The following is a 27465-nucleotide window of genomic DNA, read 5'->3' on the forward strand; positions in this document are numbered from 1 at the left end:
AAGAGCTGGGAGCAAAAATTATAGCATACGCTGACGATACACAGCTTCTGTTCACCTGGGGAAAAACAGAGTGCTCCACGTCTTTGGCCAAAAATTGCTTGGAAGCAGTCTTCAAATGGCTTTCCTCAGCACAGCTTAAATGCAATTAGCATAAGTCTGAAATTCTCCTCTTTGGGACCTTTCCCCCTCTGTTCAGAGAAACTCTTTGGCCAGCTGATTTTCCCCTGCCAACCTCAACGGGGCAACCTGCAAAAAATGTGGGAGTCTGGTTCGAGGAGAACCTTTTCTTTTCCACCCAGATCAAGAAGTTAGCAGGGAACTGCTTTGGGATGCTAAAAACCCTCAGGAGAGTCCCCCCTCTTCTTCTCAGAGCAGCCAAGGAGACAGTGATGCGGGCCCTAATACTCTCTCGGCTCGATTACGCAGATGAACTGTACACCGGTTTGCAGAGCTATCTCCTTCCCAAACTACAGGTTGTCCAGAATGCTGCTGCAAGACTTGTCTTTAACATCCCGATGAGAAGCAGTGTTCGCTAGCATTTGCATCTACTCCATTGGCTGCCTGTGGCCAATCGAGTCAAGTTTAAAGCCTTGACCCTGGTCCATCGTGCTTTGCACGCTCTAAGCCCCATCTATCTGCGGAAGAGGTTTCTGTTCTATGCCCCTGCCAGATATCTTCGTTCATAGTCTCAGTTCTTGGCCCATATCCCTCACTTTAGGCTCACTAGAATGGGGAGCAGCTCACTTGCTGTTAGAGCTACCACGGCCTGGAATTCACTTCCCCTGTACCTCCGCAGTATTCAAGACTTCTGCCTATTAAAAAAAATAATTGAAGACTTACCTTTTTGATTAACTGAGCTTCTCTCTTCCGTGCCCACCTGCCCTCCCCCAGGCTCGCGCCGGGACACTCCCAGGAGTACCTGTGCGTTTTACAAATCCAAATAACATAACATAACTCCACTCTACACCACTTACTCCACTCTTTGAGACTATACACCACTCCACTCTGACACTCAGCTCTACAACACTCTACACCACACAACTGTTCTCTACTCTAAGACACTCTACTCTACTCTATACCACTCCACTGTACACCACTTGATTCTACGACACTCCACTTTACAACAGTCTGTGCCACTCCACTCTATGACTCTCCATGCTGCTCCACTCTACGACATCCCACTGTACAACAATCCACTGTACGCCACTCCACAACACTCTACTACACTCTCCCCTCCGACATTCTACGACACTCCAGTCTATTACACTCTGCCACTCCACTCTACTTCACACCATTTTACCCACTGTCTGTCAGTATATGACACTCTACTCGGCTGTACAACACTACTTTACAACACTCCACTCTATACCGCTCAACTGTACACTGCTCAACTCCACTCCATTCTACTGCACTCCATTCTACTCCACTCCACTCTACGCCACTCTAACCTACGCCACTCCACAACTATACTCCACTCAACTTTATGCTACTCATTCTATGCCACTCTATGCCTTTCCACTCCATGCCATTCCACTCTGCAACACTCTACTCCACTCTATGCCGCTGCACTCTACGTCACTCAACTCTGTCACTTCACTCATCAACCGCTACGCCACTCCACTCATCGATATTCTACGCCACTCCACTCGACAACACTGTACACCACTATAATCCACTCCACACCACTCTTCGCCACTCCACTCTACACCACTCCACTCTGTGATAGTCTACTCTACAACAATCTACTCTGTGCTACACCACAATACTCTACAACAGTGCATGCTATGCCACTCCACTCTGCCACTACTCCACTTCATGCCACTCCACTCGTTGATAGTCTATGCCACTCTATGCCACTTCACTCTACGCCACTCCACTCTTGTATGCTCTTCTGCACTCTACGCCACTCCACTCTACACCATGCCACTCCACTCCACTCTACTAAACTCCACAACATTCTACTCAGCTCCACAACACCACTCCACTTGCAACACTTCACTCTATGAAACTCTACACTGCGCCACTCTACACCACTTCACTCTGCGAGACACTACTCCACTCCACTCTATGCTACTCCACTCTATGCATCTTTAGGGCACTCTGCTGCACAAAATTGTACTCCACTTTGACACTCTACTCCACTGTACGCCACTCCACTGTACGGCATGCCACTTAACAGCACTCTAAGCCACTCCACTCTGACGCTCTATGCTGCTTCAATCTACAACATTCCACTTTACAAGAATTCACTCTACGACACCCCACAACACTCTACTATTCTCTACGACACTGTACCCCCTCTGACATTCTTTTACACTCTATGCCACACCACTTTTCTCCACTCTATGCCGCAGTATGACACTCTACTTTGCTTTACGACACTCCACTTTACAAAACTCGACTTTATGCTCCTCAGCTCTACACATTTCCACCCCTCTCTGCTCTACTCTTCTCCGCTTTGAAACTCTTTGCAACTCATATTGTATTGTATTGTAAATGTATTCTAATTGCATTTATATAGCGCTTACAACCCCAGACGAGGCATCAAAGTGCTTTTTGGCGAGTAGCACGCTACTTCGGAACCCAGAAAGGATTAGAGATGGATTAGTTTAGTGAAAATAGGGAAGTAATTTGAGTGGTGGATATGTTAGTTAGTTATTTGGATTGAGAATGATAGTGGAGGGATAGAGAGGGGAAAGAGTTTGGATTTATATAGCGCTTGCTACCCCTGATGGGGGGTTGAAGTGCTTTTTTTCAGCGAGTAGCATGCTACTCTGGAACCCGTATAGTGTTAGTGGTAAATTAGTATAGTGAAATATGAAAGTAATTTGAGTGGTGGACATGTTAGTCAATTATTTGGATTGAGAAGGATTGCGAAAAGGTAGTAGAAGGTAAAAAGTTTTGCATTTGTATAGCGCTTGCTACCCGTGATGAGGTGTTGAAGCGCTTTTTTGGTGAGTAGTACGCTACTCCAGAACCCATAAAGGATTAGTGGTGAATTAGTATAGTAAAAAATATTAAAGTAATTTGAGTGGTGAATATATTAGTCAGTTATTTCTGCACACAAGCAGGCTGAATTCTTGAACACTTGGATGCAGGACTGGGGTCTCATAGATACATGGCGCAAGCTAGATCCTACACACAAGGAATATTCTTTTTACTCCCCAGTCCATCAACTTCATACCAGGCTTGATAGATTTCTGTGCTCCCACACAATAGCTACACAAATACATAAATCTACATATCTAACCAAAACTTTTTCAGATCACAACCCCCTAGAAGTGGCTTTAACATGGGGCAGGGTTCCGAACCCTGTGCCGACTTGGAGGCTATGGCCCCAACTCCTAGAGGATGCCCCCTTTCGGACCACATTATTAGATACCATTAATAATTACTTCACAGACAACTGGAATACAGCATCCTCCAACCTCATAGACTGGGATGCGTTCAAAGTAGTGGTTCGAGGCTCGGCAATTAGTGCTACTGTAGGGGGGCGCCAAGAAACACACAAAAGACTTGTAAATATAGAATCACTAATGACAGAGCTGGAGCCGGCCGCAGTGGCTGAGGTGGACAAAAGGGCATCTCTCCAGGACTCATGGATTGCCGGGCACATACACAACTGAAACACACTGACGCCGACAAGTCAGAAACGTTACTAGCAAGACTACTAAAGAACAACCTAGAAACGCCTGTGATCACCTGTATCCGTTCACCACAGAAGGGGCTGATTCATACTCAAATAGAAATTAACAAAGCATTTTGCAATCACCTGAGTACTTTGTATGCGGCACCAACATCTATAGAAGATGGCCTAATAGATGCTTTCTTTGATGGATTACAGATTCCCAAGATCGCGGCAACCATGCGAAAGAGCCTTTTAGGCCCCATTACACAACATGAAATTAAAGTAGCGATCAAAGGCCTTAACTGCAATAAATTCCCGGTCCTAGACGGCCTACCCGTTGAATTTTATGCGACATACTCAGAGGTTTTAACGCCTAAACTGGAGGAATTATATAAAACGGCTTGGGAAACTGGTAGATTACTGCAATCCACGATGCAAACTATGGTGGTGTCACTCCCCAAGCCCGGAAGAGATAACACTGAGATGTCCAATTATAGACCACTGTCGTTACTGGCTACCGAATACAAAATTCTTAGTAAAGCCTTAGCCAATCGCTTGATCCCCGCTCTTCCCACTCTTATACACAGCGACCAATGTGCGTTTCTTCCCGCACGTAGCACTTCACTCAATATTAGGAGATTACACAATATCATGAGGGCTGTTCCCAGTGAATATGACAAGGCGGGATGTCTGGCGTTGGATTTACGTCAGGCGTTTGACGTGGTAGTACATGTTTGCGGCCCTGTTGCATTTTGGTACCCCCACGATTTTCTGAAGTGGATACGCCTACTGTATGCTGAACCTACTGCAAGGGCACGCACGGGACGGTATATATCCCCAGAATGCGCAGTTCACAGAGGTACCGGCAAGGGTGCCCACTTTCCCCTCTCCTGTTTGTGCTTGCGCTGGAACCGCTGCCCATAGCTTTGAGGCGGTCGTCTGGAGTTTTAGGAATTCCCATACAGGATAATACCCACCTTGTCTCAATATATGCAGACGATATTCTCATATATTTGCGCAACCTAGATAATGAGGCGAGTCCACTTCCTGTAGTCTTCTCCGCCTTCGAGACTATATCGGGGCTAGCGATTAATGCAGGAACGTCTCATGCCTTTTACTTCCAAGAAGGTCTACGTCCAGATATGCTCCGATGCGGCACCTACCAGATCCCGGTGGCATTGGATACTTTTAAGTACTTAGGTATTAACGTATACAGAGCTCCTTTAGAACAACTGGAAGGTAATTTAATGAAGGCCATAGCCTCACTACGTCCTAGCATTTCCTTCTGGACCTCCCTGCCGCTGTCTGTGATGGGAAGGATAGCCATCTCCAAGATGGTGATGCTACCCAGGTGATTGTACCTCTTTGTCAATCTGCCCCTGATGGTGCCCCAGGCCACATTTCGCACTTTAGACACACTCTTATTGGAACTCATTTGGGGAGGAGGCCGACGCAGACTAAGTCTCAAGAAACTGCAGTTGCCCAAGGAGGGCTGGGTGTCCCTGATTTCCAGGCATATTATTATGCCGTCCAATTACAATGGCTGTCTTTCTGGACGGCAGGCCGGAACCTACAAGAAATAAACTTTAATGCACAAGATCTAGAGAAGGGTACACTACATAGTTTGCTGCTCCCAAGTGCGAAACCACCCTCCGACGGCCCACCGCTGTTGAAAGCAGCTCTGCAATGTTGGAAAAAGGCACTACAATATACGTCGAGCACGATTCCTTACGCACCTAATGTCCCACTGCTAGGGCTGTCAGTCATGGGTGGTAGAATTACAATGCCTAAGATACAGGATTGGATAGATGCGGGAGTAGCGGAGGTAGGTTCATTCTTTGGGGATGGTATACTCCTGGATCATGATACATTCGTGAGGAACACTGGGGCTCCTAACCGACTTTACTTGTTACATGCAATGACAGCGCATTACATCAAGACGACATGGGCACCCCAGCGTAACAAGCCTCCACAACATGACCTGGTGCATCTTCTTTATTATATGGGGAGGGGTGGCCACCTAGTGAAGTGGCTATATACCGGCATCCGAACACAGGCTTCCATCTTGCGGACCTCCGTGAAAAATGGGCAGGAACTACAGACACGGTAATCACGGACAGGGCATGGGAAAGCATTTTGGAGCACCCCAAGCGGGTCTCCCGCAAAGCCAGGCTCAATTTTATACAGTACATGGTTCTCCATAGAGCGTATTTGACCCCGAAACGGATACACTGGATGCTCTCGGAGGCCCAGAGCTACTGCCCGAGGTGTAGGGAGGAGGAGGCTGGATTTGTTCACATGTTATGGGCTTGCCCACACCTTAGGGAATACTGGGGACACGTTCGTAATTTGCTGGGAGAAATCACGCATCTCACACTGACAGACAACATTTTGGAGGGTCTATTGGGTCTACGCAAGCACACCAAAGCCCAGAAGGTTCAAGTGCGTTTCCCAGATCTAGCACTTATATTAGCGATTAGAGCAATTGAGGTGGAAATCCCCGAGGAGCCCCCCACTACATTTATGGAAGGAGGAGGTACTCCGATGAGGCAGCGCGGAAAGCGCGGCACTTAGACGAGAGGAGGCGAGGGGGTTGAGAAAACGTCCCATCTCCATGGACTGGGACATCATGTTAGAAGACCTCACACAGTTGGATATCCCACTTACATTTCTTGATCCACTCTCCTGATTCCGGCTGACACTTACCATGAAGCTGGCGACAATTAGGGTAAACTATGAGGGAAGGCCCATGGTACAACAGAGATATAGGTTGGAATCCAAGATTTTTCAAGGATATGATACGGAATAAATGGAGACACACGGGCAGGCCAGGAAGGGTGGGAGGGGAAGGGAGGGGGTAAGTAACTTAGTTTAAGGAATATAAGTATAACTACATGCCAAGGTACATTGAAGATGTTAATTATTCATAAGTATGATTCTACATATTGCATTTATTACATTGTAATTCCCATGCTGTGTATATCATAGATACGGGGATTGAAGGATGTATATACTTACTTGTGGAGAAAGATAGGTCAATGCTATACCTAAAACGAAAATGCCAGGAATCTTTGTTATACTGGAATGTCCTCTGAATTATGGCACAAAGTTTGTTATATAAAAAAAAATGTTAGTCAGTTATTTCGATTGAAAAGGATAGTGGAGGGATTAGAGGGATGGATTTAGATTTTTTGGGGGAGCTCATAGCAGTAGGAGGAGGCTTGAGATGAGTAAAAGGGAGGTGGAGGGGGAAGAGTCACAGGGAGGGTTTAGAAAGGCTTGTTTTTGAGGATTTGAATTGTAAAAACAGGTATGAGATGATGCAAGGAGGGGTGGAATAGGGAAGAGTCTCGAAATGGTTATTTTGGGGATCATAGTAGTGGTATGGGGTTTGGGATGAATGAGAGAGTGGCGGTAACGGATATATTGAGAGAGGTATAGGGTGGGAAATAGGGTAGTGCATTGGAAAGAGTAGTAGAAAGAGGTTTGAGATGAGTCAGAGGGTTGAGCTGGAGGATATATTGAGAGCGGTATAGAGTGAAAAATAGGATAGTGCATTGGATAGGCTGAATGGGAAGAAAAGTAATAACTAAGGAAAAGTGATAAATATATAGATCCAAAAGTAATAGAGATATAGATCCATAAGTAGATGGAAGGTCTATAGGTGCATAAAGGAAGGTAGTATATGTAGATCAAAGATACATTAAATAAACTCCGGCTTTCAAGTCTTCTTGTACTTCAAATTAGTTTTATTTAGTTTTATATATATGGATATTTGTTTTGTAGATGGTGAAGCAAGTGTAGAAAATAGTTATGATAAAAAGATGTCGTTATTTATGATGTCACATATACATGTTAAAACATAGAATAATGTAACTATCAGTAATATGTACAGTTATCAAGCAGAACTAATGAATGTCTATATATAATATATATTTTTTAAACATGTATTCTACACGTTTATACAAAGCAATACACATATATAGGTACAGAGCTATAGTACAAATACATGCTTATATACAGAAGGATATGCTGTACATTTATATGTGAGTATGGTGGTTATGTGGGGAAGAGCAAACTCTTGAGTAGTTTTCTGAAGATAAGGTGGTTATCTGTGGATCTTATGTTGGGGGGTAAAGAGTTCCATAGTTTTGATGCTTGAACAGAGAAGGATGTGCCACCCATGGTTTTTTTTGTACGTTGGGATTTTGAGGCGAGGTCCACTCTAGAGTGGCAGTTCCTTTGTTGAATGGGTTTGTTGATTTTATTCCCGATGAAGAGCGGTCCCGTTCCATGTATCGCTTTGTGGGTGATACAAAGCAGCTTGAAAGTGGATCTTCTGGCAACCGGTAACCAATGCAGGGCTTTCAAGGCAGGGGAGATGTTGTCTCGCGGTATGATATGCAAGAGTAGTCTGGCAGCCGAGTTCTGGATCCGTTGTAGCCTTTTCATAGTCTTTAAAGGTGATACGTGGTCAAGGCTATTGGTGTAATTGAGTTTGGACAAAACAAGGGAGATGGCAGCCTGGACCTTGTGTGGAAATCCCAAATGGGGCAAGATTCGTTGCAGAGTTTTTATGGGTTCAATGCTTGATCTTGCTAGTTTGTCCACTTGGGCATTCATCGATAGCTTGGAGTCCATGGTCATTCGGAGGTTTCTTACTTCCTTCGATATTGAAGGCGGTGTTCCCAGATCATCAGGTCACACGGCGAGCGGGTCATAATTTTTCCAATCGCCACACGTGAGTATTTCCATTTTGGAAGCATTCGATTTGAGATGGCTCCACTTCATCCATTGATCCATTGCTCTTAGACAGCTGCAAATAAATTGGTGACTTTCCAATATTGGGGCATTCCAGTTTAAGGAGTATTTGCGTGTCATCTGCATAGTTATAGCACGTGAGGTGAAATTGATTGATCAGCGCCGGTAATGACTTCATGTGGATGTTCAAAAGCATGGGTGAGATGATAGAGTCTTGAGGGACCCCTGCTTTTGTGGAGTACGGTTTAGACGAGAAAGGTGGGGTATGGATGACATTAGTTCCGTTGCAAAGATAGGAGGTGATCCAGTCTAGACCAGTCCGCTCTATACCAACTTCCTGAAGTCTTTGTATCAGAGTGTCATGGTCAACCGTGTCAATGGCGGCCGAGAGGTCCAAGAGAAGTAGCGCAGCAACCTCCTTGCAGTCAAATGCGCTCTTCAGGTCATACCAGATGGCAAGGAGGGCAGATTCTGTGCCTCTTCCAGGGACGGAATCCGGTTTGGAAATCTGAAAGTATGTCATTCTCTATTCAATGAATTGAGACATCTGGGCAAAAGCTGCTCTTTTGATCAGATTGCCCAGGAAATGTCCATTAGTAATGGGTCTGTAGTTGTCAGGGTTCAGCGGGTCTAAGTTTGTTTTCCTCAGTAAAGGGCATATGTATGACATTTTGAGTCCTTCTGGAATATTCCAGTAGTTAAGGAGTTGTTGATGATTCTCCTCACAGGAGTGGCAGCAGAGGTTGTTAGAAGAATTGTCTTGAAAGTTTACGGTGGACACGGGTCAGACGGGCTGCCGGCAGGCCTGCTTGCTTTGACCAGATCCATAAATTCATTGTGTGAGATGTGTCGGAAGGAACGAAGAGGCTCGGATAGAGTATTCTTGGATTGTTATTTTGTACAAGGGTTAGTGCTCATGCTTTGTCTCTGTTTTATGTATGAGTCCAACGTGTCTGCTTTGTCCTCGTAATGATTTGCCAGTTTGCCCCTAACGGGATGAGCTGTTTCTAGGTAATTTGGTTTACTAAATTAATTGAGAATTTTATAGAATTCATTTGCACATTTAGCATTTTGAATTCTGTCTGAATAATATTTTTTCTTCGCTTTCTTGATAGCCGTTTTGTAAAATCTGTTAATTTTCTGTAGGCCAAGGTTGCCTTGTTTGGCGTTTGTTTTGAGCCAGGCACGTTGCAGCTTTCTAAATTGTTGTTTTATCCCATTTGTCTCCGTATTTCTCCAAGGTGCGTGTTTTCTTTTGTTATGTTGTGCGGTTTTGAGTGGTATCAGGATATCAAAAGCTTCCTGTAGCCACTCATATCGTTTTTTAACAGAATTTATTGTTTGTAGATCTGTACGGGATGTTAGTTGTGTTTCTAAGTGTTCCAAATTGAGTTTGTTCCACTGCCGATACGTGGATGCACGTAAGGTGGTTTTAGGTGCGTCGCTTAGTGTTGTTTTATGTTGAAAGACAAGCAAATGGTGCTCTGACCATGTGACTGGAGTCATTGTTTGAAAGGTAACTAGTTCTGTATTAGCAAAAATGACATCTAGGATGTGTCCAGCGATGTGTGTGGGATCATGGACGACCTGATACAGATTCAGTGTTTCTAGGCCAGCGATGATTTGTTTCAGATGGGGCATATGTGGTTTGTCAAACCAAATGTTGAGGTCACCCAAAACGCATTGGTTGGAGTGTAGTCCTATCAGGTTTGAAACCATGTCTAGAAGTGCGTCTGGGAAGGTTGCCTTGCTAGGCAGAGGTCTGTAAAGGAGCAGGGAGTTACAGGAGGAAGACGATATAGGATTGCATCTAGTGAAAAGGGCCTCACAATGTTTTATGGAGACGTTGTCAACTTTAGTGATATGTAACGTTTGTCTGAACACAAAAGCTAGGCCACCTCCTTTTTTGCCTATACGATTTTGGGTGATCGTTTGATAGCATAGAGGAACGGCTTCATTGGAAATGCTACTCATTCTATGCCACTCCACTCTACGCCATTCAACTCTGTGAAACTCTACTCCACTCTATTCTGCAACACTACTCCACTCTACCCCACTCTATGCTACTTCACTCTGACACTACTCTAATTCCACTCTATGCACTTCACTCAGCGAAAGTCTACGCAACTCCACTCTACAACACTGCACCACTCCACACTCCTCGATGCCACTCCACTCTGCGAAACTCTACGCCACTCCACTCACTACTACACTTTTAGCCACTCTACTCTGATACTACTTCACTCTATGCCACTCTGCTCTTCGACATTCTATGCCAATCCACTCTGACACTCTACTCCACTCTATGCCACTTCACTTTATGCCACTCCACTCTGGTACGCTCTTCTTCACTCTATGGCACTCCCCTCTACACCATGTCGCTCCACTCTATGCCACTCCACTCTACTCCACAACACTCTACTCAACTCCACTCCACTCTGAGACATTCCATGCCACTCCAATCTATGCCACTTCACTCTCAGCCTCTTTATGGCACTCCATTCTACAACAATCTACTGCTCTCCACTTACTACCACTCTACTCTCTGCCACTACACGCTATGCTATTGCTTTCTACGGCACTTCTTCCTTCCCTCAGCAGCTCTCTCATTTCTATCTCTTTGCACAGCAGCCCCATCACCTCCAACCCTTCCTTCAACAGCCCTCTCACCTCTACTCCCCTCTTCACCACTCAACTCTATGGCACTCTACTTCACTCCACTGTACGCCACGCCACTATACGCCACTCCACTCTATGCCACTCCACTCTATGCCACTTCTCCACTCTGGCACTCCACTCTATGATACTCAAATCTACACTATGCTCTACTCTATGCCACTCCACACCACTTTACTCCACTCTATGACACTCCACACTACATCACTCTGCTCCACACTACAACACTCCAAAACAATCTTAAGACACTGTACTCCACTCTGGCACTCTACACCACTCCACTCTATGCCACTCCACTCTACAACAATTTACTACTCTCCACTTTCTGCCACTCTACTCTATGCCACTTCACTCTCTGCCACTCCACTCTCTGCCATTCCACTAACCTCTACCCCTTCCCTAAGAAGCCCACTCACCTCTATCCCTTCCCTCAACAGCCCTCTCTCCCCTATCCCTTCACTCTACGACACTACTTCCTTCCCTCAGCAGCCCTCGCACCCCTATCCCTTCCCACAGAAGCCCCCTCACCTCCACCACTTTCCTCAACTGCCCCCTCACCGCTAACCCTTCTCTCAGCAGCCCTCTCACCTCTACCCCTTCCTTCTCACATTACCCCTTCTCTCAGAAGCCCTCTAACCTCTACCCCTTCCCTCAGCAGCTCTCTCACCTCGATCCCTTCCCTCAGCAACCCTCTAACCTCTACCTATTCCCTCAGCAGCCCTCTCACCTCAGTCCTTTCCTTCAGCAGCCCTCTCACCCCTCTTCCTTCCCTCACCAGCCCTCCACCACTACCCCTTCCCTCAGCAGCCCTCTCACCTCTATTCCTTCCCTCATCAGCCCTCTCGCCTCTACCCCTTCCCTCAGCAGCCCCCTAACCTCTACCCCTTCCCTCAGCAGCCCCTTCACCTACCCCTTCCTCAGTAGCTGTCACCTCTATCCCTTCCCTCTCACTTTAATCCCTTCCCTCAGCAGCCCTCTCACCTCTACTCGTTCATCAGCAACCGTCTCACCTCTAGCCCTTCCATCAGCAGCCCTCTCACCTCTACCCCTTCCCTCAGCAGCCCGCTAACCTCTACCCCTTCCCTCAGCAGCCCGCTAACCTCTACCCCTTCCCTCAGCAGTCCCTTCACCTCTACCCCTTCCATCAGCAGCCCTCTCACCTCTACTCTTTCCCTCAGCAGAACTCTCACCACTACCCCTTCCCTCAGCAGCTCGGTCATCTCTATCCCTTCCCTCAGCAGCCCTCTCACCTCTACCCCTTCCCTCAGTTGCCCTCTCACCTCTACCCTTTCCCTCAGCAGCCATCTAACCTCTGCAACACTCAACTCCTCTCTTCGCCACTCCACTCCACTCAACGGCACTCTACTCTACGACACTCTACGCCCTTCCCTCAGCAGCCCTCTCGCTCCTATCCCTTCCGTCAGTAGCCCCCTCACATCTACCCCTTTCCTTCCTTGTAGGTGTTTGCCAGGAAAGAGCTGCAGATGATCGCAGATCTGTGTACGAAGCACAATGTTCTCTGCTTCAGTGACGAGGTGTACGAATGGCTGGTCTATGATGGGAGAACGCACATTCGGATCGGTGAGTGGGCACAGGGTTAGGCACTGGGTTGGCACGAGGGACACCTAGGTGCATGTGTGCTAATACCGCCCAATGAAGGGACCCCGAAGAGGCATTCTGAGAGGCTGAAGCAGTGTGATAAAGGTATCAGATGTGAGGTGTCAAAAGTGTGTAAGTAGAGATGTATGGTGGAATGGAGCAGTGTGTGGGGAGAGGACTGTAGCATGTGTGGGAGAGGACTGTAGCATGTGTGGGGAGAGGACTGTAGAATGTGTGAGGAGAGGACTGTAGCATGTGTGGGAGGAGGACTGTAGCATGTGTGAGGAGAGGACTGTAGCATGTGTGAGGAGAGGACTGTAGCATGTGTGGGGAGAGGACTGTAGGATGTGTGAGGAGAGGACTGTAGCATGTGTGAGGAGAGGACTGTAGCATGTGTGGGGAGAGGACTGTAGGATGTGTGGTAGAGGACTGTAGCATGTGTGGGGGAGGACTGTAGCATGTGTGGGGAGAGGACTGTAGCATGTGTGGGAGAGGACTATAGCATGTGTGGGGAGAGGACTGTAGCATGTGTGGGGAGAGGACTATAGCATGTGTGGAGAGAGGACAGTAGCATGTGTGGGGAGAGGACTGTAGCATGTGTGAGGAGAGGACTGTTGCATGTGTGGGGAGAGGACTGTAGGATGTGTGGTAGAGGACTGTAGCATGTGTGGGAGAGGACTGTAGCATGTGTGGGGAGAGGACTGTAGCACGTGTGGGGAGAGGACTAGCATGTGTGGGAGAGGACTATAGCATGTGTGGGGAGAGGACTGTAGCATGTGTGGGGAGAGGACTGTAGCATGTGTGGGGAGAGGACTGTAGCATGTGTGGGGAGAGGACTAGCAGGTGTGGGCAGAGGACTGTAGCATGTGTGGGGAGAGGACTGTAGCATGTGTGGGGAGAGGACTGTAGCATGTGTGGGCAGAGGACTGTAGCATGTGTGGGGAGAGGACTGCAGCATGTGTGGGAGAGGACTGTAGCATGTGTGTGGAGAGGACTGTAGCATGTGTGTGGAGAGGACTGTAGCATGTGTGGGTGTGGGGAGAGGACTGTAGCATGTGTGGGGAGAGGACTGTAGCGTGTGTGGGAGAGGACTGTAGCATGTGTAGGGAGAGGACTGTAGCATGTGTGGGGAGAGGATTGTAGCATGTGTGGGCAGAGGATTGTAGCATGTGTGGGGAGAGGACTTTCGCAGGTGTAGGGAGAGGACTGTAGCATGTGTGGGGAGAGGACTGTAGCATGTGTGGGTGTGGGGAGAGGACTAGCATGTGTGGGTGTGGGGAGAGGACTGTAGCATGTGCGGAGAGGACTGTAGCATGTGTAGGGAGAGGACTGTAGCATGGGTGGGGAGAGGATTGTAGCATGTGTCGGCAGAGGATTGTAGCATGTGTGGGCAGAGGATTGTAGCATGTGTGGGGAGAGGACTGTAGCATGTGTGGGGAGAGGACTGTAGCATGTGTGGGGAGAGGACTGTAGCATGTGTGGGGAGAGGATTGTAGCATGTGTGGGGCAGAGGACTGTAGCATGTGTGGGGAGAGGACTGTAGCGTGTGCGGAGAGGACTTTAGCATGTGTAGGGAGAGGACTGTAGCATGTGTGGGGAGAGGATTGTAGCATGTGTGGGGAGAGGACTGTAGCATGTGTAGGGAGAGGACTAGCATGTGTGGGGAGAGGATTGTAGCATGTGTAGGGAGAGGACTGTAGCATGTGTAGGGAGAGGACTGTAGCATGTGTGGGGAGATGATTGTAGCATGTGTGGGGAGAGGACTGTAGCATGTGTGGGGACTGGGGAGAGGACTTTAGCATATGTAGGGAGAGGACTGTAGCATGTATGGGGAGAGGATTATAGCATGTGTGGGGAGAAGACTGTAGCATGTGTAGGGAGAGGACTGTAGCATGTGTGGGGAGAGGATTGTAGCATGTGTAGGGAGAGGACTGTAGCATGTGTGGGGAGAGGACTGTAGCATGTGTGGGGGGAGGACTGTAGGATGTGTGGTAGAGGACTGTAGCATGTGTGGGGACTGGGGAGAGGACTTTAGCATGTGTAGGGAGAGGACTGTACCACGTGTAGGGAGAGGACTGTAGCATGTGTGGGGAGAGGATTGTAGCATGTGTAGGGTGAGGACTGTAGCATGTGTAGGGAGAAGACTGTAGCATGTGTGGGGAGAGGATTGTAGCATGTGTAGGGAGAGGACTGTAGCATTTGTAGGGAGAGGACTGTAGCATGTGTGGGGAGAGGATTGTAGCATGTGTGGGGAGAGGATTGTAGCATGTGCAGTGAGAGGACTGGAGCAGTATATAGAAAGAGCTGCATTGTGGGAAATTGAGGCAGCAGGTGCGCAGAGAGGCATTATGAGGGTTGGAGTAGTATGAGAAGGATGTACTGTGGGCAGAGTTGGACCAGGGGCCAAAATAAAAGTGGCCTCATTTAGCGAACCATATAGATAAATAAGTGGCCCACATTTGCAAATCAGGCCAGTTTTGGGCTTGTAAAGACACGCTGTATGGGTATTTTGCAAGGTTGGGAGAACGCATGGGATTTAGTTTGCTGCAGGCAATGTTTGTGTGATATCAGGGAAATCAATAGTAAAAACCAGCCCAACAGACCTTAAAGCAGGCCGACAAACTGCTCAACAACCAGTCCACACACTGAGCTGTCGGACCACTGCCTGACTGCCCGACTGCCCTATGGGCCAGTCCGACCCTGATTGTGGGAGATTGGCGCAATAGGTACCTACCGGCATCACATATTGGTGGATAAAGTCAGTGTGCAGGCAGAGAGGCATTATGGGAGATGGGATCAGTATGCATTATGGGAGGTAGGAGCAGTACACCAATAGAATGGTATTATGGGAGATTAGTTCAGAATGCAGGGAGAAATGATTGGGGATGGTATCGGTATGGCGGAAGCGAGGCATTATGGGAGAATGGATCAGTATGCAGAGAGGCATTATGGAAGGGATCAGTATGCAGAGAGGCATTATGAGAGATGGTATCGGTATGGAGGCAGAGAGGCAGTATGGGAGGCTGGATCAGCAAGTAGACAGCAAGGCATTAAGCAGTATGAAAGCACAGATGCATTGTGGGAGATGTTCAGTATGCAGCCAGAATGACATTATGGGAAATGGGTTCAGTATGCAGAAATGCATTATGGGAGAAGGGATCAGTATGCCGGCAGAGATTAATTCTGGGAGATTGAATCAGTATGCAGGCAGAGATGCATTATGGGAGACTGGATCCCTGTGCAGAGATGTATTATGGGAGATGGGATCAGTGTGCAGGCAGAGAGGCATTATGGGAGGGATCAGTATGCCGGCAGAGATGCATTATGGGAGACTGGATCAGTATGCAGATAGAGATGCATTATCAGAGATGGGATCAGTATGCAGAGATGCATTATGCAATATGCAAGCACAAATGCATTGTGGGAGATGTGATCAGTATGCACAGAGGCATTATGGGAGATGGGATCAGTATGCCGGCAGAGATGCATTATGGGAGATGTGATCAGTATGCAGATAGAGATGCATTATGGGAGATGTGATCAGTATGCAGGTAGAGATGCATTATGGGAGATGAGATCAGTATGCAGCAAGGCATTATGGGCGATAGGATTAATATGCTGGCAGAGATGCATTATGGGAGATGTGATCAGTATGCAGGCAGAGATGCATTGTGGGAGATGGGATCAGTATGCAGTGAGGCATTATGCGAGAAGGGATCAGTATGCAGGCAGAGATGCATTATGGGAGATGTAATCAGTATGCAGGCAGAGATGCATTATGGGAGAAGGGATCAGTATGCAGCGAGTCATTATGGGAGATGGGATCAGTATGCCGGCAGAGATGCATTATGGGAGAAGGGATCAGTGTGCAGCGAGGCATTATGGGAGAAGGGATCAGTATGCAGGCAGAGATGCATTATGGGAGATGTGATCAGTATGCAGGCAGAGATGCAGTATGGGAGATGGGATTAGTATGTAGCGAGGCATTATGGGAGATGGGATCAGTATGCAGATAGAGATGCATTATGGGGGATGGGGTCAGTATGCAGGCAGAGATGCATTATGGGAGACTGGATCAGTATGCAGATAGAGATGCATTATCAGAGGTGGGATCAGTATGCAGAGATGCATTATGCAATATGCAAGCACAAATACATTGTGGGAGATGTGATCAGTATGCACAGAGGCATTATGGGAGATGGGATCAGTATGCCGGCAGAGTTGCATTATGCAGTATGCAAGCACAAATGCATTGTGGGAGATGTGATCAGTGTGCAGCGAGCATTATAGGAGAAGGGATCAGTATGCAGAGATGCATTATGGGAGATTAGATAGGATCAGTATGAAGGCAGAGATGCATTATGGGAGATGGTATCAGTATGCAGGCAGAGATGCATTATGGGAGATGGGATCAGTATGTAGAGAGGCATTAAGGGAGATGTGATCAGTATGCAGATAGAGATGCATTATGGGAGATGTGATCAGTATGCAGGTAGAGATGCATTATGGGAGATGGGATCAGTATGCAGCAAGGCATTATGGGCGATAGGAGTAATATGCTGGCAGAGATGCATTATGGGAGACTGGATCAGTATGCAGGCAGAGATGCATTATGGGAGGTGGGATCAGTATGCAGAGAGGCATTATGGGAGACTGGATCAGTATGCAGGCAGAGATGCATTACGTGAGATGTGATCAGTATGCAGATAGAGATGCATTATGGGAGAAGGGATCAGTATGCAGTGAGGCATTATGGGAGATAGGATCATTATGCAGATAGGGATGCATTATGGGAGATGTGATCAGTATGCAGATAGAGATGCATTATGGGAGATGGGATCGGTATGCAGTGAGGCATTATGGGAGATGAGATCAGTATGCAGGCAGAGATGCATTATGGGAGATGGGATCAGTATAGAGCGAGGCATTATGGGAGATGGGATCAGTATGCAGATGGAGATGCATTCTGGGAGATGTGATCAGTATGCAGGCAGAGATGTATTATGGGAGGTGGGATCAGTATGCAGCGAGGAATTACGTGAGATGGGATCAGTATGCAGGCAGAGATGCATTATGGGAGATGTGATCAGTATGCAGGCAGAGATGCATTATGGGAGAAGGGATCAGTATGTAGCGAGGCATTACGGGAGATGGAATCAGTATGCAGGCAGAGATGCATTATGGGAGACCGGATCAGTATGCAGGCAGAGATGCATTATGGGAGACTGGATCAGGATGCAGCAATGTATTTTGGGAGATGGTATCAGTGTGCAGGAAGAGAGAGGTATTATGGGAGGGATCAGTTGGCACAGAGGCATTATGGGACATGGGATCAGTATGCCAGTAGGGATGCATTATGCAGTATGCAAGCACAAATGCATTGTGGGAGATGTGATCAGTATGCAGCAAGCATTATAGGAGAAGGGATCAGTATGCAGTGATTCATTATGGGAGATTAGATAGGATCAGTATGCAAGCAGAGATGCATTATGGGAGATGAGATCAGTATGCAAGCAGAGATGCATTATGGGATATGTGATCAGTATGCAGCAAGGCATTATGGGAGATAGGATAATTATGCTGGCAGGGATGCATTATGGGAGACTGGATCAGTATGCAAACAGAGATGCATTATGGGAGGTGGGATCAGTATGCAGAGAGGCATTATGGGAGATGGGATCAGTATGCAGGCAGTGATGTATTATGGGAGCATTATAGGAGAAGGGATCAGTATGCAGAGATGCATTATGGAAGATTAGATAGGATCAGTGTGCAGGCAGAGATGCATCATGGGAGATGAGATCAGTATGCAGGCAGAGATGCATTATGGGAGATGTGATCAGAATGCGGAAAGGCATTATGGGAGATAGGATAATTATGCTGGCAGGGATGCATCATGGGAGACTGGATCAGTATGCAAACAGAGATGCATTATGGGAGGTCGGATAAGTATGCAGAGAGGCATTATGGGAGATGGGATCAGTATGAAGTGAGGCATTATGGGAGATATGATCTATATACTGGCAGAGTTGCATTATGGGAGACTGGATCAGTATGCAGGCAGAGATTCATTATGGAAGGTGGGATCAGTATGCAGAGATGCATTATGGGAGATGGGATCAGTATGCAGGCAGAGATGCATTATCGGAGATGTGATCAGTATGCAGATAGAGATGCATCATGGGAGATGTGATCAGTATGCAGGCAGAGATGCATTGTGGGAGATGGGATCAGTATGCAGTGAGGCATTATGCGAGAAGGGATCAGTATGCAGGCAGAGATGCATTATGGGAGAAGGGATCAGTATGCAGCGAGTCATTATGGGAGATGGGATCAGTATGCAGGCAGAGATGCATTATGGGAGAAGGGATCAGTATGAAGCGAGGCATTATGGGAGAAGGGATCAGTATGCAGGCAGAGATGCATTATGGGAGATGTGATCAGTATGGAGGCAGATATGCATTATGGGAGATGGTATCAGTATGTAGCGAGGCATTATGGGAGAAGGGATCAGTATGCAGATAGAGATGCATCATGGGAGATGGGATCAGTTTGCAGGCAGGGATTCATATGGGAGACTGGATTATAATGCAGTGAGGCAATATGGGAGATAGGATCAGTATGCAGGCAGAGATGCATTATGGGAGGCTGGATCAGTATCCAGAGATGCATTATGGGAGATGGGATCAGTATGCAGGCAGAGATGCATTATGGGAGGTGGGATCAGTATGCAGAGAGGCATTATGGGAGAAGGGATCATTATGCAGGCAGAGATGCATTATGGGAGATGGGATCAGTATGCAGTGAGGCATTAGCAAAGGTGGGATCAGTATCCGGAGATGCATTATGAGAGATGGGATCAGTATGCAGGCAGAGATGCATTATGGGAGGTGGGATCAGTATGCAGAGGGGCATTATGGGAGAAGTGATCAGTATGCAGGCAGAGATACATTATGAGAGACTGGATCAGTATGCAGGCAGAGATGCATTATGGGAGATGGGATCAGTATGCAGAGAGGCATTATGGGAGACTGGATCAGTATGCAGGCAGAGAGGCATTATGGGAGATGGGATCAGTATGCAGGCAGAGATACATTATGAGAGACTGGATCAGTATGCAGGCAGAGATGCATTATGGGAGATGGGATCATCAGTATGCAGAGAGGCATTATGGGAGACTGGATCAGTATGCAGGCAGAGATGGATTATGGAGGTGGGATCAGTATGCAGAGAGGCATTATGGGAGACTGGATCAGTATGCAGGCAGAGATGGATTATGGAGATGGGATCAGTATTCAGCGAGACAGAATCTCCACCCACGCGTATAACAGCAAAGAACTCTTCAACATCATCAAGGAGTTCGCTCAACCTACCGGCGAGTCCACCGACATCCCCCCTCACAAGACCTCTGCGACAAACTCAGCACCTTTTTCCACCCCAAAATCAAGAGCATCTACAACAACTTCGACTAAGACAACCAACACACTGAACCCTCACCAACCACCCCCGACACCATGAAGCCAGTGATCGACAACTGGACAGCCCTCACCAATGAAGACACACTGAAAACGATGAATTCAATCCACTCCGGAGCCCCCACGGACCCCTGCCCTCACCACATTTTCAACAGAGCTGCCGACACCATCGCACCCTTGCTCTGCCACACCAGCAACTGCTCCCTTGCAACCGCGTCATTCCCCGATGACTGGAAACACGCCAAAATCAACCCCCTCCTCAAGAAACCCTCGGCAGACCCCACCGACCCCAAAAACTACAGACCCATCTCCCTGCTCCCCTTCCCTGTGAAAGTCATCGAGAAAGCCATCAACAGCCAAGTTGCCGTATTCATCGAAGAGCACAATATCCTCGACTCCTCCCAATCCGGCTTCAGAAAAAAACACAGCAAGGAGACCACCCTCCTCGCCGCAACAGACGACATCCGCACCCTACTGGACAAAGGAGAAACAGCAGCCATCATCCTCCTCGATCTCTCAGCGGCGTTCAACACAGTCTCTCACCGTACCCTAATACGCAGACTCCACAACGCAGGAATTCAAGACAAGGCCCTTGAATGGATCCGCTCCTTCCTGTCCAGCAGAACGCAGCGGGTCAGACTCCCCCTTTTCCTCTCAGACCCTACACCAACCACCTGCGGAGTCCCCCAGGTTTCATCCCTCAGCCCTACGCTCTTCAACGTCTACATGACTCCGCTCGCCCCCAATGTCAAAACCTACGGACTCAACATTGTGTCATACGCAGACGACACCCAACTCATCCACTCCCTATCCAACGAACCCAACACCGGCAGACACAAATTTCGAGAAGGCATGGAAGCCATCGCCAAATGGATGAAAAACAGCTGCCTTCAAGTAAACACCAACAAAACAGAAGTGCTCATCATGGGCCCACACCCCGACGCCTGGAACGACACCTAGTGGCCCCCCGCTCTCGGAAGTCCGCCCAACCCAGGGACCACGCACGCAACCTGGGAATCATCCTGGACTCCGAACTCAAAATGGACCGCCAGATCAACGCCTCGTCCACCTGGTTCTACACCCTTCGCCTCCTACATAAGACCTTCAAATGGATCCCCCTCAAACACAGAAAGACTGTCACTCACGCCCTGGTCACCAGCAGACTCGACTACGGCAACGCACTCTAAGCCGGAATAAACAAAAACCTCACACGCAAGCTACAGAACATCCAGAAAGCCGCTACAAGACTGGTCCTCAACCTGCCAAGACACTGCCACATCTCCCAGCACCTGCGCACACTCCACTGGCTCACCATCGAAGCTAGAGCCACCTTCAAGATGCTCACCCACGCCCACAAGGCCCTCCACGACACCGGACCAGCATACCTGAACAGCCGACTCAAATTCCACGCAACCCAGAGAACCCAACGATCTGCCCAGCTCTCCTACGCTGTGGTCCCCCGCACCAGAAAGACCAGATCAGGCGGTCGCTCCTTCTCCTTCCTCGCGGCCAGAGCCTGGAACACCCTCCCGCTCCACCTCAGACAGATAACATCGCTCCCCATCTTCACAAGAAACCTCAAAACCTGGCTCTTCGACAGACACCCTCCTTGATGGACTGGAACCTTCGAAACCCCCCTCCCCCAGAGCCTTGAGACCCTTAAGGGTGAGTAGTAGCGCTTAACAAACACGTGATTGATTGAGTATGCAGAGGGGCATTATGGGAGGCTGGATCAGTATCCAGAAATGCATTATGGGAGATGGGCTCAGTATGCAGGCTGAGATGCATTATGGGAGATGGAATCAGTATGCAGCGAGGCATTAGCAGAGGTGGGATCAGTATCCAGAGATGCAGTACGATAGATGGGATTAGTATGCAGGCAGAGTCATTATGGTAGACAGGTTCAGTATGCAGATAGAGAGGCATTATGGGAGGTGTGATCCCGGAATATTATGGGAAATTAGATTAGTGTGCAGAGATGCATTATATGGGGCACTGGGACAGTTGAAATAAGACACATTTTCATCTCGGGGACCCCAACTCACAAGTACATCCCTCCATGAATCCGCTCTGAAGCCTCCATCTCTGGTGGGTCAGGGAATTTCCCAGCTTCCACTGGTCTGGGAGAGACTTGCCCACCATCCTTTTCTTGTGTTGTGCCGGTGCCTGCCCCTTCACAGATGGTCAGATGCAGGCTTTCCCACACCGGATTCAGACTGACTGTGTGCTCTGGCCCCAGGATCCCACTAAAGGGAGGCTGCACCAAGGACAGGATGCTTCGCCACAAACCTTTCAAATCGGTCAAGGTTAACTGAAATCCTGTATTGCTTAGGGTTGTGGACAGCCCCGGAAGGGCTAGCAGTTGAATGCTGCTTTGGGAGTTTTCTGCTGTGTGTGGGTGCAGAGGTGTGCTTTGTGCTCTGTATGTGTGCAGAGATGCATTTTGTGCTGTGTGTTCATGAAGAGATGCGTTTTGTGCTGTGTGTTCATGAAGAGATGCGTTTTGTGCTGTGTGTGCGCGCAGAGATGCATTTTGTGTTCTGTGTGCGCGCAGAGATGTGTTTTGTGCTGTGTGCATACAGAGATGAGTTGTGTGCTGTGTTTGCGTGCAGAGATGAGTTTTGTGCTGTGTTTGCGTGCAAAGATGAGTTTTGTGCTGTGTGTGCATGCAGTGGGGCGTTTTGTGCTGTGTGTGCATGCAGTGGGGCGTTTTGTGCTGTGTGTGCATGTAGTGGGGCGTTTTGTGCTGAGTGTGCATGCAGTGGGGCGTTTTGTGCTGTGTGTGCATGCAGTGGGGCGTTTTGTGCTGTGTTTGCATGCAGAGATGTATTTTGTGCTGTGTTTGCATGCAGAGATGCATTTTGTGCTGTGTGTTCATGAAGAGATGCGTTTTGTGCTATGTTTGCGTGCAGAGATGAGTTGTGTGCTGTGTTTGCGTGCAGAGATGAGTTGTGTGCTGTGTTTGCGTGCAGAGATGAGTTTTGTGCTGTGTTTGCGTGCAGAGATGAGTTTTGTGCTGTGTGTGCATGCAGTGGGGCGTTTTGTGCTGTGTGTGCATGCAGTGGGGCGTTTTGTGCTGTGTGTGCATGCAGTGGGGCGTTTTGTGCTGTGTTTGCATGCAGAGATGTATTTTGTGCTGTGTTTGCATGCAGAGATGCATTTTGTGCTGTGTGTTCATGAAGAGATGCGTTTTGTGCTGTGTGTGCGTGCAGAGATGAGTTGTGTACTGTGTTTGCGTGCAAAGATGAGTTGTGTGCTGTGTTTGCGTGTAGAGATGAGTTTTGTGCTGTGTTTGCGTGCAGAGATTAGTTTTGTGCTGTGTGTGCATGCAGTGGGGCGTTTTGTGCTGTGTGTGCATGCAGTGGGGCGTTTTGTGCTGTGTGTGCATGCAGTGGGGCGTTTTGTGCTGTGTTTGCATGCAGAGATGTATTTTGTGCTGTGTTTGCATGCAGAGATGCATTTTGTGCTGTGTGTTCATGAAGAGATGCGTTTTGTGCTGTGTGTGCGTGCAGAGATGAGTTGTGTGCTGTGTTTGCGTGCAGAGATGAGCTTTGTGCTGTGTTTGTATGCAGAGATGCATTTTGTGCTGTGTGTGCGTGCAGTGATGCGTTATGCGCTGTGTGTGAGTGCAGAGATGAGTTTTTGTGCTGTGTGTACATGCAGATGTGCGTTTTGTGCTGTGTGTGTGTGCAGGGACACGTTATGGGAGACTGGTATTGGGTGCATGCAGAGTTAAATAATGAAAGATTGGTGTTCTGTGCTTTCTTAGAAGTACTGTTTGCATGCACAGAAGCATTGTGGTAGACTGTTCTTATGTGCATGCAGAAAGGCATTTGTGGAGATTGGTATTGAGTGCATGCAGGGATGCTTTCTTGGGTATTGGTGTTGTACGCAAACACAGATGCACTGTGGGAAATTGGTATTGAGTGCATACGGTGATGCATTTCAGGGAGTTGCTGTTAGAGTTGGTGTTGCTTTTATGCAGCGATACATTGTGGGGAAATGATGTGTTGTGCATGCATGATTACTGAGTTGTACCCACATGCAAGTCTCCATGTGTGAGAGAGGGGGTCATGATTTCTAGGACTGTTATTGTGCGCATGAAGAGAAGCACTTTTGGAGCCCGGTACTGTAGGAGAGTTGTGTTGTGTTCTTGCAGAGGATAATTGTGGTAGATGGTACGGTGTGCATGCAGAGATGCATTGTGGGAGACTTGTGTTGTTTGCTTGCACAGATGCACTGTGGGGAGTTGACAATGTATGTTTGCAGAGGCACATTTTCAGATATTGATGCTGTATGCAGGCAGCAATGGTTTGTAGGGAGGTGTGTGTTTGCAATGATGCTTTGTGGGGGTCTATGATCTGTGCATGCAGAAATGCATTATGGGAAGTTTGTGTTCTGTTGATGCAGAGATGAATTGTGGTGAGTTGATGCTGTATGTTTGCAGAGATGCATTTTGGGATATTGGCGCTGCATGCAGGCAAAGATGCATTGTAGGGAGCTGGTGTTCTGTGCATGCAGAGATGCATTGTGGGGAGCTGGTGTTCTGTGCATGCAGAGAGGCATTGTGGAGGTTGGTGTTCTGTGCATGTAGAGATGCATTGTGGGGAGCTGGTGTTCTGTGCATGCGGAGGTGCATTGTGGAGAGTTGATGCTGTATGTTTGCAGATATGGATTTTGGGGCTACATGCAGTCACAGATGTATTGTGGGGAGTTGGTGTTCTGTGCATGCAGAGGTGCATTGTGGGGAGTTGGTGTTCTGTGCAGGCAGAGATGCATTGTAGGGAGTTGGCATTCTTTGCACGCAGAGATGCATTGTGGGGAGTTGATGTTCTGTGCATGCAGAGATGCATTGTGGGGAGTTGGCGTTTTGTGCATGCAGATATGCATTGTGGAATGTTGATGTTCTGTGCATGGGGAGGTGCATTGTGGGGTGTTGATGCTGTTTGTTTGCAAAGATGCATTGTGGAGGTTGGTGTTCTGTGCATGTAGAGATGCATTGTGGGGAGCTGGTGTTCTGTGCATGCAGAGATGTATTGTGGGGAGCTGGTGTTCTGTGCATGCAGAGGTGCATTGTGGAGAGTTGATGCTGTATGTTTGCAGATATGGATTTTGGGGCTACATGCAGGCACAGATGTATTGTGGGGAATTGGTATTCTGTGCTTGCAGGGTGCATTGTAAAGAGTTGGTGTTCTGTGCATGCAGAGATGCATTGTGAGTAGTTTGTGTTCTGTGTATGCAAAGGTGCATTGTGGGGAGCTGGTGTTCTGCATGCAGAGGTGCATTGTGGGGTGGTGATGCTGTATGTTTGCAAAGATACATTGGGGGGGGGGTGAGTGTCCTGTGCATCCAGAGATGCATTACAAGGAGTTGGCATTCTGTGCATGCTATGATGCATTGTTGGGAGTTGGTGTTCTGTGCATGCAGCGATGCATTTTGGGATATTGGTGCTGCATGCAGGCAGAGATGGATTGCGGGTAGTTGGTGTTCTGTGCATGCAGAGATGCACTGTGGGATGTCGGTGTTCTGTTCATGCAGAGGTGCATTGTGGGGTGTTGATGCTGTATGTTTACAGGACACATTTTGGGATATTGGTGTTGTATGCAGGCAGAGATGCATTGTGGGGAGTTGGGGTTCTGTACATACAGAGATGCATTGTGGGGAGCTGGTGTTCTGTGCATGCAGAGATTCATTACAAGGAGTTGGTGTTCTGTGCATGCAAAGGTGCATTGTGGGGAGTTGGTGTTCTGTACAGGCAGAGATGCATTCTGAGGTGTTGGTGTTCTGTGCAGGTACAGATGTATTGTGGAGAGTTGGTGTACTGTGCATGCAGAGATGCATTCTGGGGAGTTGGCGTTCTCTGCATGCAGGGATACAATCAGAAAGAGACCATTAGTTATAGATTCCTTACCTTAGAATTACCCTCAGGCATCAGACTGGATCCGGAGTATTTTTTCTGTAGCATTACCCCTGTGTGTCGGTAGGTGGCGTTGGTTGACTCCGCGTTGTGGTCACCGGGATGACATCGCGTTGTCTACTTAGACGCCGCCCCTGCATGCTGACGTCAGTTAGATCTTTTTACGTGCCGGCCAGCGCAGATCCGGAGAGAGCTTGCCCCTTAGTCATTTTTTGACTAAACTTTTTGTCGACGTCTTTTTTGATTCTTTGACTCCTGGTAGCACGAGGGATGTCCCATCGTCAGACCGGCTTCAAGCCTTGTGACTCCTGTCACAAATTGATGTCCGTCACAGATCCGCACCTTGTGTGCTTCTGGTGCCTGGAGCGCGACCACGACCCGAAGTCATGCTCCGACTGCCGGGCCTTGAATGGGAAGTCTTTGCGGGAGTCTTTGGAGGCCTGGCAGTCCGCTCCGCATCGTTCGACGTCCCGGTCGAAAGGAAGGTTTCAGGACCGGTTGCAGATCCACCACCCTCGTCATCGAAGTATTCGCACTCCTCAGGCATGTCGAAGCACAAGAAGAAGGCGAAGAAGCATGGCCGCTCTTCGCCTTCTCCCCGTCCGTCGGCTGTCGCAACGTGGGACCCGGAGCATAGTCTCTCTCCAGCTCTCTTTGGAGCCCGTTTCTGCAACGGCTCAGCGCTTCCCTCCCTTTCCCAGAGCCAGAGCGTCCCCTGCCCAGCTTCAAGCTTTTTAGTGCTTCATAGCATCTTTGGGCAGCCCGGCTCCGCTGGTGCGCCTTAAGGCCCCGTGGACTTGGCTGGGGGCTCATGGCCTTCAATGCCAGCGGCTCCGGTGCCGATGGGCCTCTGAGGATCCAGGCCTGGATCCGGATCGACGCTGGTCGACCTCACAGTACCTTCCCTGGCGCCGATTCCAGTGACGATGCCTGCGGCGCCGGTTGTGCCCCCAACCGGCGTCGACCCCACCCTCATCCCCGAGTTTGACAAAGTGCCAGACCGACGTTGTTACTGGCACTGGAAGGTACGTTTGTGCCTGTGTTCATTCCTGGCATTCCCTACCGTCCTGAGTGGCAGCGAGTGGAGGGTGAGGAAGACTGGGAGGGTCTATAGACCCTTTAGCTGACCAGCTTGATGAGCCAGACTGCAAGAGGAACTGGGTGATGCCAGTGGTTTGGATACCTCCCCAGACCTTGGCATGCTCTCCCCCCTACCGTGGCCTAAGGAGGGGGGAGCTTTGTACGCAGTGGTGTTGCGTAGGGCGGCTGAGGCCTTGGGCTTGGACCTTCCTACTGTGGCAGTCAGGACTAACCTCCTCTTCGGAGCCCCTGCTGCCTTTTAATGAAGGCCTCACCCTCGTACTTCTGGGCACTTGGTCCAAGCCCACCACAGGGGCTCCTGTGTACAG

At 48.5% G+C, this 27465-nt stretch overlaps 1 protein-coding gene across 8 annotated transcripts in view; it reads left to right on the forward strand.

Moving 5' to 3' along the window:
• Positions 1-27465, forward strand: part of KYAT1 (kynurenine aminotransferase 1) — a 412259-nt gene that overhangs the window by 270256 nt on the left and 114538 nt on the right. For all 8 annotated transcript variants that reach the window (XR_014965464.1, XM_085614045.1, XM_085614051.1 and 5 more), the window contains one exon: positions 12526-12646. Coding sequence is in view for 7 of the 8 variants with exons in the window: in XM_085614045.1 (XP_085470171.1) it covers positions 12526-12646 (121 nt within the window). In the remaining variant the exon portion in view is untranslated. The remainder of the gene's footprint in view (positions 1-12525; positions 12647-27465) is intronic.

This window comes from Triturus cristatus, chromosome 1_2 (assembly GCF_964204655.1).
Source record: "Triturus cristatus chromosome 1_2, aTriCri1.1, whole genome shotgun sequence".
Lineage (NCBI taxonomy): Eukaryota > Metazoa > Chordata > Amphibia > Caudata > Salamandridae > Triturus > Triturus cristatus.